Below are 14,665 nucleotides of genomic sequence, written 5' to 3'. Positions count from 1 at the left end.
CCTTGTTTCTAATTTAAATTTAAAATTAAAAATTAAAAAGAAAAACTAAAAAAAATCAAGATTCAGCAATTACTTTGTTGACATTATATTATTTTTTATTGATTAGCAAATACAATAAATGAAAATACAAGATTATTTATTTTCATTTAAGGGATTATTCTACAGTTAACTGCAGATACTAAAAAAGAGCAGCAGTCATAGGGCTGAAAGGCTGACAGGTGAGTTCTTTGTCCATCTGGCTTATCTCCTAATGCCAAACCTGTTTGTTCAACATAGGTTTAATATATCATCATTTATTTTTGAAATGTTTTATTTGGAGATTTTTCTTAATGCCAATCTCTCCCCTTCATTTAGATCTAGCGTGCCATTTGGGACAGAACCCAGGGTCATGAACTTTCAAGGCAAGTGTTCTATCATTGACCTACACCCTCACTTTCTTAGTGGAATATAACTTCTCTCCCAGGCATTGAGTAAACAAATGTTTGTTTAGAAAGCAAATGAAAATAATATTGTTGTAACTTACCCACTAATTCTCTTACACGCTGTTGCGTAATTTACTTTTCTTTGTATGTTCTTTGGTTTATCCACAATGTAAATTGGACTTTATGATTTTTGTTGTTTTTATTTTTTTCATTTTATACCTATCATAAACATTTAAAAAAATCCACACCAATTCTTACCTTCAGATTCCAATCAGTGAAAGAGAAACAAGGAGCATTTTCCCAACCTAAGTCTTAAGGTATTACTGCAACATAGAGATGAGATATTGGTTGCTTACGCATTTTGAACTTAATTTAACTTAAGCGTTGCTGTTCATCATATTACTGGATTTATGTGAAGGGAGAAAATAAAGTAGGCAAATGTGAGGGTCATAAACCTAAAATAATATCATCCTGATTCTGAATCCTAAGTGCCCTTTGCTTTGTGGGAGGTCTCCTTCCGTTGTGCAATGCGATGAGTCTGCTCAGAATTATTACAAAGCACAATGCACCTTCATCTAGTCTATAGATACATGCTTCCTGAACAAAGAAAAATATGCAGCTCATGTTTTGCTAAGTTCTTGTGAAACAGAGCACAGTCCAGAAAGCTGGCATTTACATGCTCTTCCCCAGTGCCATTTTATTCATTGCATTCACATAGTTATTATTACACAAGCTATAATCACCTTTGTTTTTTCATTTTCTTTCATCATCATCATCACCACCACCACCACCACATTTAGGGTCTAAGGCTTTAACTTAGGGCCTCAATCATTCTAGGGAAGTACTCTAAAACTGTATCATCAGTCCCTTTTCTTGTTTTTTCAAAAAATTTGATACAGAATCTCACAAAGATGCCAAAGCTAGCCTGAGCTCACAGGGAAGGCCTGGTCAACTTTGAAATAGTGATGTTCCAAGCACAGGCTCTGGCGCTGCTAGGATCACACATGTGCTACAAGGCCAGGCACCGCAACAACATTACTGATGACTTTTGAAATTTTATACACGTCTACTCTAACAAAATGAATGTTTCAAATCTTGGTTATCTGAAGGAAGAGCCCTTATGATTTCTCAATAAAAACAAGTTTAACATAGTATTTTCCCATCTTTAGAAGGAAGTCTTTGGAGGGATGCTGGCCCAGTGAAAATTTAACCTAATTCCAACTTCGCCTGAATGTATGCTTGGAAAACTCTAATGTTTGTAGACATCTGGAAATTAGCTTCACAGGAGGGCATTCTTTTCAAAAGAGAAATTCTTTATAATATGAATAATTTCTCAATATTTTCTATGTTGTTCAATGTGTTTGACAAACAACCTTAATATAAGTCAGATAAAATACTGTGATTAATCTTCAAACTTAAATACTTCTTTAAATAAAAGCACCAATGATATGGACACTTTGGGCAATGTTAAAATAGAGATTATTTATTCTCATTTAAAATTCAAGTTAGAGCAACAAATACCTTTACAGGATGGTGCTCTTTGTAGCTCCACACAGTATTATTTAGCTGCCACCCACAGAAAGAGGTCAAGATTAATGCACCTCTCATCTAATTAGGTGCGTTACAAGATCTCATGTGAGGGCATGTACGCTTTAGTCCATTACTCAGCACCATATGCTTCTAAACAGTAGACAGCAAACGATGAAGTACTGTTTTTTTATTCTTTTTTAATTTAAATTAGAAATAAGCTTGCTTCATATGTCAATCCCAGTTCCCTCTCCCTCCCCCTCCTCCTCCACTCCTCCTACCAGCCTCCCAACCCCCACCCAATCCCCAGGGAGGGTGAGGCCCTCCATGGGGGATCTCTAGAGTCTGTCATTTCATCCAGGGCAGGGCCTGGGCCCTCCCCCAAGAGTCCAGGCTGAGAGAGCATCCACCATTGTGGGATGAGCACCCAAAGTCCATTTGTATGCCAGGGATAAATACTGATCTACTACCCAAGGCCCCATAGATTGCCTAGGCCTCCTCACTGATGTTCAGGGGGTCTGGATCAGTTCTATGCTGGCCTCCCAGCTATCAGGCTGGGGTCCAAGAGCTCCCCCTTGTTCAGGTCAGCTGTTTCTGTGGGTTTCAGCAGCCCAGTCTTGACCCCTTTGCTCGTTAGAACTCTCTCTCTGTCACTGGTTTCCAGGAGGTCAGTTCAGTGTTTAGCCGTGGGTGTCTGCCTCTGCTTCCATACGTCACTGGATGAAGGTTCTGTTTCCCAGACTCTCTGGCAGTGGGATTGTAGACTGGCACCCCCCTGATCCATGTCTAAAATCCATATATGACTGAATAAATAACATGTTTGTCTTTTTGTGACTGGTTTACCTCACTCAAAATGGTTTCTTCTAGTGCCAGAAGGACTATTCTTTATCTTAGAGAAATGTGCTGCTCCCAGCTATGGGTACCAAACTTAGTGAATGTGTGAGATGAAAGCTGAATTCACATATGTACAAATTTGACGTAACAGTCACCTACTAGTAAGCAAATATTCCCCTTCTAAGTAATTTAAATTTTAGATCTAATTCTAGAGTTTCATTTTAAGCATAGAACATATATTTCCTCCTTAAGATAGAGATATACAAGGAAAGATTATTTTTAACTGACCCATTGTCTGAACAGAATTCTAAGACAAAGGGAGAAAGAAGAAAGTATAAGAAAGGAAGGAAAAAAATCCAGGAAAAACCCAATGGTGAAAACTCAACACTACATTAAAGAGACTGGAATCCTGAAGCACATAACTCTCTTTTTATATGTGATCCATCCCCCAGAAGCTTCAACCCATCTGCATAAACTTCTCTGGAAAAAAAAATCCCCACAAGTGAAACAGGCTGCTCACACTCAAACAGACAATTTCTCTGTGTTATTTCAACACCTTCATATAAAGGCAGAGTGATTACTGGGTAAGTTTAATAAGTCAGGTGTAAAAGCTGCACGATCAAACTTCATGCTCCTTCTTTTAGCTGTGGTATTTCTGTCCACATAAAGAAGATCTAAACACCACTGCCATTACAACTCATTACTACTGACTCAGAGTTTAGTGAGTGACCACAAATAGATATTATATATGCTTCCATAAAATAAAAGACTCAAAACTGGTGCCTGGACTGAACCATTACTGATGATACATCATTCCCTTGCACACAATGGGAGCAGTGTATCCTTTGTGTTTCTACCAAGGAGGAATGTCCAGACATCCCTTATTCCTTCAGGTAGGCTGTGCTGTACACAGCTGGAGGAAAATGTTGGTGGTGGGTAGGAAACATTTAGTATTAGCAATCTGTGTGTTAATTAAGATTCAGTGTCCAAAGGCATTATTCCAAGTGCTAAACCCTTATTCAGATTAGTAATGCTTGTAGCGACTGGCTAGAATTTAAGAAAGAAGGAAGAAAATGGCGACCTAACACCAACAGTGGAAAAGGACAGCAAGGACACTTGCAAGTAAAAGAATTGGATCAATATTAACGCGATTTTCATTTCATGCTTCCCCAACCCCAGTAAGCTGACAATATACTCTGATTATGTGGACTGCCCGAGAGTAACACAGGTTATTAGAGCAGGAGGTGGAAATGGGAGGCACTTTTTATATTGACAGGCCTGCTAATAGAGTATACTGATTTTCAAAGACATGTAATACCTTTTCACAATTTGGTTCTGACAGCAAAAACAGAATTTCATTTATTCCTAATTCAAAATATTCATATGTAAGCAATATTTTTTAGAGCAGACCAGACATTTTTTAAGCAGAAAATGCAATTAAAAAGGTACAAGAAAATGTTACAGCATTTAAGTGGATTTAAATATAACTATGAAATGGAAATGTTAATATAATAATCTAACAGTCAATTCATAAAACTATATTCTATGCCTTTCAGAAGAATATATACCATACCAACTCTTTATGTATTTTAGTAGTGATGTCCTTAATGGAACTATGGCTAGCCATGAAGTTAGGGTGATGTATAATTATTTAGAATAGGATTTTTGTTGTATTGCAAACCATGGGCCACATCTTACTTGAAGAAAAACAAACATTGCTCAGGGCTATGTGTCCTCAGTTATGCCTGACATCATTGCAAAGTCTGACCCTCCTGGTAAAGTGCTTAGAAGAACAGTAGTGGAAGATCAGTGTATCAAAATAGAATAAGAGTGGGTGATTTCCTCCTCCTTTAAGCACTTTTCCCCTAGAAGAAAAGAGAAGGATGGATTGGGGAGGGAACTTGGGAAAGGAAAGACGCCTGCTAAATCTTGTGCCCAGAGGAGCAGAATGTAAGCCTGGAATCCTAGCAAATCTTGAAAAGGAATAGACATGAAGCAGATGGCATGAAAGAGAACTGAAGGGTGGGACACTTCCTAGAGCAGCATGGGAAATTTAAGCATCTCAGACTACAGGGACAGGAGTAGAAGATGCTTTGAATGGGCAGGGAACTGGCTCAGTGAGGAGGCAGAAAATGGTAACTAGCTCCTTTCTCCTTATTACTGAACCAAGGCACAGCTAGGGGGCTCTTTTAAAAGCACTCTATAAAAAAGCAAAATGCAGGACATGGAACTCAGTGGCAGATGCTACTTTACTTGGTTGGTGCCGTAGACAAAAAATAAGTAGATAATAAATAATGAATAAAAATAAATATAAAGTCAGTCTAACAAATAAATAAGAAAAATTGAACAAACCTACATTATGTTTTTAGAAGTGACACAATATATAAAGCTCACAAATGACACGAAGGTGACTACAACATCTTCACAGATAACATGCTGCGAGAGTTACCAGGTATTATCAGGTAAACTCCACGTGAGGGAACATTCTACAGGGCCAAGTGCACACATGGGGTGGTGCTTGGGGAGAGCTTTAGCTTACCCACCACATCACTAAGTCACCTCATTTCTGTGGTCTGTCCTTTTCCAAATATAAATCCTTCAGCAGCTCTCTTTCTGTTCAAAGTCTTATTTTCATGCCATCACCCCACAACATGAGGTTCTGGTTCCTCCATGTGGTACTGGTCTCCATTTTAGGGTACATTACTCTGTGTGGCGTTGACCATTTTTACACATGCCCACTCTATTCAATGATTTGGTAGAATTCAGTTCATGTTTTCAACTGCTACTCAAGGACATCACTGTCACAGAGTTCACAGCACTGTTAGTACACTGCAACAGCAATTATCTTTTATACTGTGTACATGTATTACCCATGCAGTTGTGTGTAGATGTTACCAGAAATTGGCCTAAAATAAACAAACCAATGAAAACAATATGTTTCCCTTGTCACTTGGCATAGGTCCACTAGCCAAACTTTACCCCAGCTTTCTCCCTAGCATCTGAGGATATTCTAAGTAGAATAAAGTATAAACAACTCATTTCAGATAATAAAAATGCTATACTTGTAGATATGTATTTAGAAAATTCATCCTTTGATTCAGTTTCCCCAAATGATCAAACATGTGGTTAACTGTGGTAATGGAGCTAATCAAATAAGTAAAAGACAACTGTTTCTGTAGAACACCCAGTTCTCAAACACGGGTGCTCTAATGGGGTACATAGAGAAATCTGATTTTGGCTTGTAAGTAGTTTTTACTTTGTCTGAAAATAATAAATATCTAAAATAAAATTGTTCTATTTATTTCATGTATATACATCAAATTATTGTTTTATTTACAATCTAAAATACAAATAATTCTGTATCCAGAGCTACAGACTGACCCAAAAGGTCATCAGTTTCTTTCCTAATGAGTTATATCCCCCATCTTAAATAGAAATACTTTATGCATTTCTGTCATTAAAACAAATATGGAGTCCATCAAGTCAAGGCCTTAAGCCTCCCTATTTCAGTGAATTCTATCCTATCCTACCCTATCCTTCCCTTCCCATGTTGGTGACTTCCTGTCACCTGGTTAATGCAGAATAGTCTATGAGGTAATTTATACATCAGCTACTCTCTGTAATACCTTTTCTGGTCAGCCAGTCTCCTGTGCTCCTCCAGTTTAGAAATGCTCAATTCCCAAATCCAGTATCTAGAACATGTGTGGCACACAGAAACTCTTCAATAAGTGCCTTCCAATAGACACAGTTAAACTTCGGAATCTGCTTATATCCTATGTGCTTGAATTTCAGTCTAAGTACAGGTAGCTTGTTGGGATAGTTTTTGATATGAGAAATGTCATGTATGTGTAAACAGGTGCTATAAGCATATTTGTAGCCTTTATGACCCCATTTTAGGAGATCTATTTAATAAGTCACTTGACTAGCTCATAAAAGCACAGGGTGAAGACAAGGGTAGGAGACGAAGCTTATGAGGTGATATCAAGAAGAGCCGGCAGACAACAGCCTGCAGGTCTTTCCTTCTCTTGAAACAGCTGCATTATTAATTTTTCAGGAGTTACTGGAAACTAATTCAACCCACTAATTTTTATTCCAAATGCAGAGAACTAATTTATAATACACCAACTAAAGCAGGAGGTTTACGAATGTTTTTACATAGTAAGGACGTGCATTCTCAGATACTGTAACAATTACAACCTCTTGGAAGAATGAAGACAGAGAATTTCATAGTTTTTTCTTTTCTGCATGGCTGCTTTACTGCCCAGCATGGCTCCCACTCTCAGCGCCTTCCTATTTTCGATGACTGCATGTAACATATTACAGTAGCTATGAATGCAGCAGCAGACTAATTTAATTCCAGCTCATTACAGGGCTGCTTTTTGTTCATCAAGGTCATAACTTGATGGCTTCACAAGCTTAGATAAATCAGGTGTTAAGCAGACAGATCTCTGAGGAACCTAAGAATGTTCTCATTTGCAGTTCTCAGCACATCTTATTATTTATTGCCAAAGAAATGACTGATTAACTTTGTCATCTTTGCTCTGTGTGTTTTTTTTCCTCCCTCAGGCTGAGGCAGCCTGCCCTCTTCTGCAGTGCCAGACCAGACCTATTTAAGATGATGCCTTTGATCACAGACACGAAGCACTTGTGATCTTAGGCTTTGATGAAATGTAGCTCCACTGTAATTTTATGGAAGGGAAACAGAAGCCCAAATGATGACTGACACTCAACAAAGAGAACCAAACTTACTAAGAGTTTTCCCAGTATCTTTACAGACTACAATATACCAAGAAGTTGAAGAGTCTAGGTTTTATTTTAATATGTAACACTTGAAGCCCACTATTTCAATTACTTACCTATTAGTTAATTTGCCCAAAATAATAAACCATGCAGATGAGAAGATGAGTTTGAAAACATCTTTCTTATGTAATTCCACTCTTATGGTTTGTAAAATTCCTGATAATCAAATTTTCACTTGAAAGATACTTTACCACTAAAACCCACCTAAATAACACATTCAGTTCATGCAAAGCAAGCACATTAAACATTAAGAAAAAATTATATGCTTCTAGGTTTTTATTAATCACATTCTAACACCAGAGACTGAGACTATGTCAAATCATACTGAATCTTTTGCACACGATAACCTCATAAATTATTCAACTCATTAGTGTTACCAAAACGCAGGAGAAATTCCATCACTGAAAAGGCTATTTTCCAACTGAAAAAGGTCAACTAGAAGTTTTAATAATAAAATCATGGAGCAAACTTTCAAAATCATTATGACATAAAACTATTGTTCTTTTTCCCTTAAAATTATACCCAACTCTGATAGTTTACTCATTTAAAGAATTGCCATTTTTATTTGAGACTCTAAGAAAACTTAAAATAATGCCATGAATCTGAACTATAGCTGAATATTCCTTCCCGTCATGGAAGTACAACTCTAGTGAAATCTAGACCGTGTGGCTAGATTTACGGTATCAGGAAGATCAAGCAATCCAAGGCATTTCCACTAACCCTGAAGGCTCCTGCCCCTCCTTCACCCCTCACCCTCATGGAGGCTCCTTGTCTCCAAACTCACACTCTACACTGACAGATGACTCATCTTGGGCTTTGGAGCCCAGATATGTAAGGAAAGGCTACCTGTTTAAGAAACTGAAAGAGGCTCTCTCAGTTTACAAGTCTTCAGCATTTCCACTTTATCAGTGATTACAGTACTTTTATCACACACTGTAAGTTACCAGTATAAAATATTATTTGGTCCTGAAACATTTACGTTTCTATAACGTGGACAAATGAAAAATAGTTTTCACCAAAATCCACAGCAGAGATTGTGCATATTAAACCTAATGGCAAGTCAGGATTTAAAACGTTTAATCACAGGGAGGTAGAAATGATGCAATTATTTGACAAGGAAAAAGAAAACATCGAATTTCAATTTGCCCTAGGTGGTGTTTAGCAATTTGCAGCTTTGACCTATGAAGGTCCCCTAACCTGTTTACTTATACCACAGGTCTACAAGGCGTCTGCTGGTCTGCACATGCCAGACTCTGCATACATAGACACACAATAATGCTCACCAGAGGCTATTCAGACAATGGGCTGGGTTTTATATGGTTTGTTTTTTCTTTTTCGGCTTTATATAGATGTTATGAATGTAAAACTTATCTTTAAAAACAGAATCTGCTTTCAATGAAGTCTGCAAGCATCTATTTTCTTATTGAAGGAAGTGCTTTGTACTCATTACTGGCCGTTACTTCCTCTTTTTCTCAAGTACTTCCTGTGCAGTTTAGGAGGCAAGCAGGGCTGGGAGAAGGGGAATCCTGGCTGTTTGCAATCTTCCCATTGTTTGTCTGCAGATAGCCTTCCTTGGAATATTTCCCATTTTCCCGTCCCCTGCTCCTTTTCTGACTACCAACTCTCTCCACAGTTCCTGAGGTCCAGAGATGATGAGTCCTGGTGAAGTCTTGAAAAGGTGTACCCTGTCAGTGTTCATGGAGGGAGGGCCATGGTATGTTATCTGTGTTCTTCCACACTATGACTGAACCCTGGCGAGTAACCATCATAGGACTCTACCATAGGAACTGAAAGAGTGTTTTAAACATACGTGGCCCAGATGTGATGTTTGTTTCTAATACTTGTCAAATAAAAAAACTCTTCTTTCTCTTCATCAAGGAACCTAACACAAGAGTGACAAAGGACTCTGAATGATTTTTATCATCTAGCATGTAAAATTAATGAAAATAACATATTTAAAATTCCCGTGTAGTACACATTAGATTTACTAACATGGCTCATTTATTTCAAGATGTACACACTATTTATTTTAGTTCAGGTTTATTAACAACAACAGTTTCTATGGGACTAAAATATGAACCTCCATCAAAGGGATTTTTAAGGCAAAAAAATACAAACCAAAGACAAAGAGAACTATTTTTTTTAGCAGAAATAAAATGAGTATTTTCATAACAAATCCATTTTGAAGTAACTTGTAGAGAATGGATGGCAGCCTCTACAGAAATGAAGCTTTTATAATTATCACCAATGCCCCCTAGCCTAACCTCTCTAACAAATTATTTGCAGATAATTCTAATTTCTGATGAGATAAATTCATGCTGAATTGATGAAGAGATTTGAATTAGTAAATAAAGCATACACTTTCAATCCCAGCATTCCAGAGACAAAGGCAGGTGGAACTCAGTGAGTTCCAGGCCAGTTCCAAGTACTATTAAGTGTACACTTCCTAAGTAGACAGTATTTCTGTGAATCATGAATGTAACAACTTACTTTAAGTTCGCTGAAAATCCTTAGAGTGCTAAAACCCTTAGATGGGCTTTAGAGTTGATTTGAGAATTCCTTGTAGTAAGGACTCCTATGATGTATTGAAACATTTTGAATATGTACCTCCACTGTGTAATTTACTTTGCAATTTTTCTTAGGGTAGTGGCTGCATTGAAACCCTTAGGTACAGTGTTTATTTGGTAATGATTTGTATCTTTTCATGCTTTCCTCATTAAGAATAAGAATTGTGTGGCATGATACAAACTATGCCATGATGTAAAACTATGTACCATATGTAGTAAACATTAAAAAACATAGCTCACTTAATACTTTCAAGTAAGTGAAAGTAAATACAGCAAGTAACTTTTAGAAGTAGGCAGCATGAACTACATGGACAGTGCTGATTATTACTCCCACATAAGCAATCAGACTTAAGCTTAGTAGAGAATTTGAACCGAGTAGATGGGACCCATGAGATGGTTCAGTGAGTCAAGGTGCTTGCCATTAATTCCGAATTTAATCCCTGGGACACACATGCCAAAAGGGAGAAATGACTCTCTTTGACTTCCTCATGAGCTATATGACATGTAAACATATGTGTCTGTACTTGTGCATACATGAGCACATGCATGACACAATAAATGTAATGGATTTTAAAAATGGGCAAATAAAATGCAATTAAGGAAATTTCTCATTAGACAATAGTCTAAAGTAGCATTTTTATTATACCATAGTAATGTTTTTACCAAACATTTAAAAAAGAGAATTGGGGTACAGCTTTCTTGCAGTGTGATGGTTGACAGCATTGTGAATGTATGACTGGCATGCCCAAATTTCGCTGGCAGTGCATTGGAAGCCTAGGAGCTGAACTGGCTGAACAGAACAGGACTATCATCTACCTATTTATGTGTCATTTCTGTGGTATATGTATATGCATGTGTTTGAATGTATGCATGTGGTTATGTGGTCACATGTGTGTATGTGCATGTGGATGCCACCCATGTCTTTGCTGATCACTTTCAATTGTTTGTGCATATATGAATGTATGTGTGGATACCATGGAGGCTTTCCTTGATTACGTTCCACCTTGTTTTGTAAAACTGGGTCCCTCTAAAACTGGAGTTTATTGAGTGCTTACACTGGCTGGCCAGTGAGCTTTAGGGATCTCCTGTCTCTGGCTCTGCAATGCTGGGGTTACCAATGTACACTTCTGTGTCCTGCTTTTAAGTGGATGCTGGGTTTCTGAACTCAGCAAGTCTTTTACTGACTGAGCCCACCATTTCCCGAGACGGATCATTTTCCGAGTTTAAAAAATAGGGTAGGAAGACGGGCGGTGGTGGCGAACGCCTTTAATCCCAGCACTCGGGAGGCAGAGGCAGGCGGATCTCTGTGAGTTCGAGGCTGGGCTGGACCGACAGCCTCCAAAACAATACAGCGAAACCCTGTCTTGTAAAAAAAAAAAAAAAGTAGGGTAGGAATATTATGTAAATAGGTAGGTTACTAACAGAACATTTCAGTTATATACATATGTAAATAAAGATCATCATGTGTCTTTTTATGAATATATGGGTGGGTACACACACGCGTGCGCGTGCACACACGCACAACACGCACTGATGCATAAAAACATATATCTTGCAGCAGGGCCTGTGTAGTATCCATAGTAGAAAAATATACAAATATACACTCACACCTGAGTAGAGGATTACAACACATGTTTACATGACTTACGGATATTAAAGTTTGAAAGACACTGAAAAAATCCAATTTGCTACTGTTTTAGGCTATCTGAAGGGGTGTTAGTTTATGAGCATATGTGGAGATTTTAATCTTTTACAGTAAGATGAAGTCTCTTAAATAAATCTAAGATATATGGAGTTCAGTTTAGCCCAGTGCTAAAGGGCAAGGCAAAACCTATTACTTCTGACACTTAACACAGAGAATATTACATAACACTGAAAAATACTTACTTACTACCAGGGACCCCTCACCTCAGGAGTGAATCTACTTTGGAGGCAGTGGCACTCACCGTACTCGATTGCAGACTTGAGCAATGCTTCAGCATGCGTGGAGCCAAAGGCATTTCGAACAAATCTTCTTCTTCGACGAAGATCATCCTCCCAGTAATCCAATCGCCAGAAATCATGCAATTGACTAGACGTGGGGAATAAATGACAACAATGCCATTAACGAAAAGTCAAAACTAGAAATTCATTTGTTCCCTAAAATTTTATTTCATTGGTATTCTGGGAGATAAAGACAACCGTGCTTGCATGAGTACTATCACAATCAAAGAGAAGTTAAAATAGTGTCATTCTCACACTTTATTCTCTTACATTGTGAACACTTGGTTGTTTCTCTTTTTTTAGTATTCTTTTCTCTACCAAAACACTGATCCTGGGAAGTTTAGTAACAAATGCAACATCGAATTGCAAGCATTAATGGCAGTTTTCTTTCTTTTACAGTTTATAAAAAGCTTGTAAATCACAGACTACACTGTATTACAAATAGCCTGCAATTTAATGTCTATGGCTCAGCAGACTAAATTAAGAAGAATAAAATATTGCCCATGTGGATCTGGTAGAGAAATGATTAAAACGATGTGCTAAAATATTCATTGAAGTAAATCCCGGCTGCCCATAGCAACCTGAGAAAAGTGCAATTTTATCCATTATTAATAATACCAAATTAGAGTTGGAAAAAATTCCAGCACGTGGTAATTGTCTTGGTAAATTATTATTCTAATGCTAAGAGTCCTCAGATGATTTTACAGCTTTCAGCTAATATAAACCATTAACAACTACGGTTATCATTGGATAACATTGTCTTATACATGCTGAGCCATTATTAAAACTCAAGTGCATTTGAGGCACTACTTGAAACATGCACATTACATGTCCAATGCAGCATTTTGTTATGGAACTTAGTTTTCAATTTGACTTCAACAAACATTGGTGGTAAATACCTCAGTTTAAAAAGTTAGATTTTCTATTTACACATGTACTAATATAACAAAAAAGATGATACTGTTGTAAGCATCACTATTAAAAAAACAAGCAGAAAGCTTTTATAGATTTTTTTTCCTTTTTTTTTATGAGACAGGGTTTCTCTGTATTGTTTTGGAGGCCCTCGGTCCAGCCCGGCCTCAAACTCACAGAGATCCGCCTGCCTCTGCCTCCCGAGTGCTGGGATTAAAGGCGTGCGCCACCACCGTCCGGCTGCTTTTGTAGATTTTATTCACTTTTTATTTTGATATCTCACTGCAAGAGAACATGGCAGAGCATGGTTTTGTTTTGCTCATTACTTCATCTCTAGCACCAAGACTGGAACAAGTATACTTCTAACAAGAATGTCAACAGATTGATTTCTTAACTTCCAAACACCTATAGCCCGGGGCTGGAGAGATGGCTTAGGGGTTTAGAGCACTCCTGTCTGAAAGCTCCAGCTTCAGAGGGTTCCGTTGCTGTGAAGAGACACCGTGAACAAGGCAGCTCTTATAACAGAGAACGCTGGAAGCCTGCCTGGAGGCTCAGAGGGTTAGTGCGCCATCATTGCGATGGGAGCGTGGCAGCGTGGCAGCGTGGCTGGTCAGAGGCTGAGAGCTACACCCTGACCCCAGCAGAGAGAAAGGCAGCAAGCAACCCTGTGCCTGGCATGAGTTTTGGGACTGCAAATCCTCCATTTCTTCCTTCTCAAATAGTGCTACTTCCTACTAAGCATTCAAATACATGAGCCTACGAGGGACATTCTTACTCAAACCACCACATTCAACTCCTGGACCCTGTAACCTGTTGTTGGACATTTAGCAAAAGAAATTATTCAAGAGATCAGACAAAAGGTCAGAGTCAGAACAAGCAGATACTTTACTAAAAACACACGAGACCCATGAGCCCCGGCCTTCCGCTTCCACACATTATCACCTAGTAATCACTGATATCAAGAAGTCTATGTATGACTCCAGAGGCAGAGACAGAGACAGAGGCAAAGGCCAGCCTGGTCTACAGAGTGAGTTCTATGACAGTCATGGCTCCAAAGTGAAAAATCTGTCTAGAAACACACACCCCCAAGAAAAAATTCCACGCATGCACTCTAATCCTGCCCAGATCAACCAAAAACATGGATCTGACAAACTGACTATTAAAACTTATCTTTACATGAAGAGGCATAAAGTATATAATGTAGTTTCATGAAATCCGTGACTTCATCTAGTGAATATATGCCAAGTAAAGATTGCATATTAAAAACCGGAGCAGTGCCTGTCTGTTGGCCTCCCTCCTCCCCCCTCCCTCCCATCACCCCTCCCTCCCTCCCTCCCTCCCTCCCTCCCTCCCTCCCTCCCTCCCTCCCTCCCTCCCTCCCTCCCCACTCCCTCTTGTACTAAGGATTATAACCAGGGCTTTGCATTTGCTGGGTAAGTGCTCTACCACTGAGCTATATCAAGCTCTGGACTTCAATATGGTGTGATATTAATTTGAGTACCTGAATTATAGAAGTTAAATGGGCAGGTTATATAGTATATACATTATATTATAATAAAACTATTTTAAGATAAAGGTGCCATTGTCTTCTTTTGGACACACTATGTATTTTATTTCCCC

At 38.3% G+C, this 14,665-nt stretch overlaps 1 protein-coding gene across 3 annotated transcripts in view; it reads right to left on the bottom strand.

Moving 5' to 3' along the window:
• Positions 1-14,665, bottom strand: part of Nbea (neurobeachin) — a 485,089-nt gene that overhangs the window by 180,443 nt on the left and 289,981 nt on the right. For all 3 annotated transcript variants that reach the window (XM_040754403.1, XM_040754404.1, XM_040754405.1), the window contains one exon: positions 12,097-12,221. In XM_040754403.1, coding sequence (XP_040610337.1) covers positions 12,097-12,221 — 125 coding nt within the window. The remainder of the gene's footprint in view (positions 1-12,096; positions 12,222-14,665) is intronic.

Source organism: Mesocricetus auratus, unplaced genomic scaffold (genome assembly GCF_017639785.1).
Source record: "Mesocricetus auratus isolate SY011 unplaced genomic scaffold, BCM_Maur_2.0 Super-Scaffold_100011, whole genome shotgun sequence".
NCBI lineage: Eukaryota > Metazoa > Chordata > Mammalia > Rodentia > Cricetidae > Mesocricetus > Mesocricetus auratus.
Note: the sequence above shows the minus strand (reverse complement) of the source record. Positions and strands in the feature narration are given on the sequence as shown.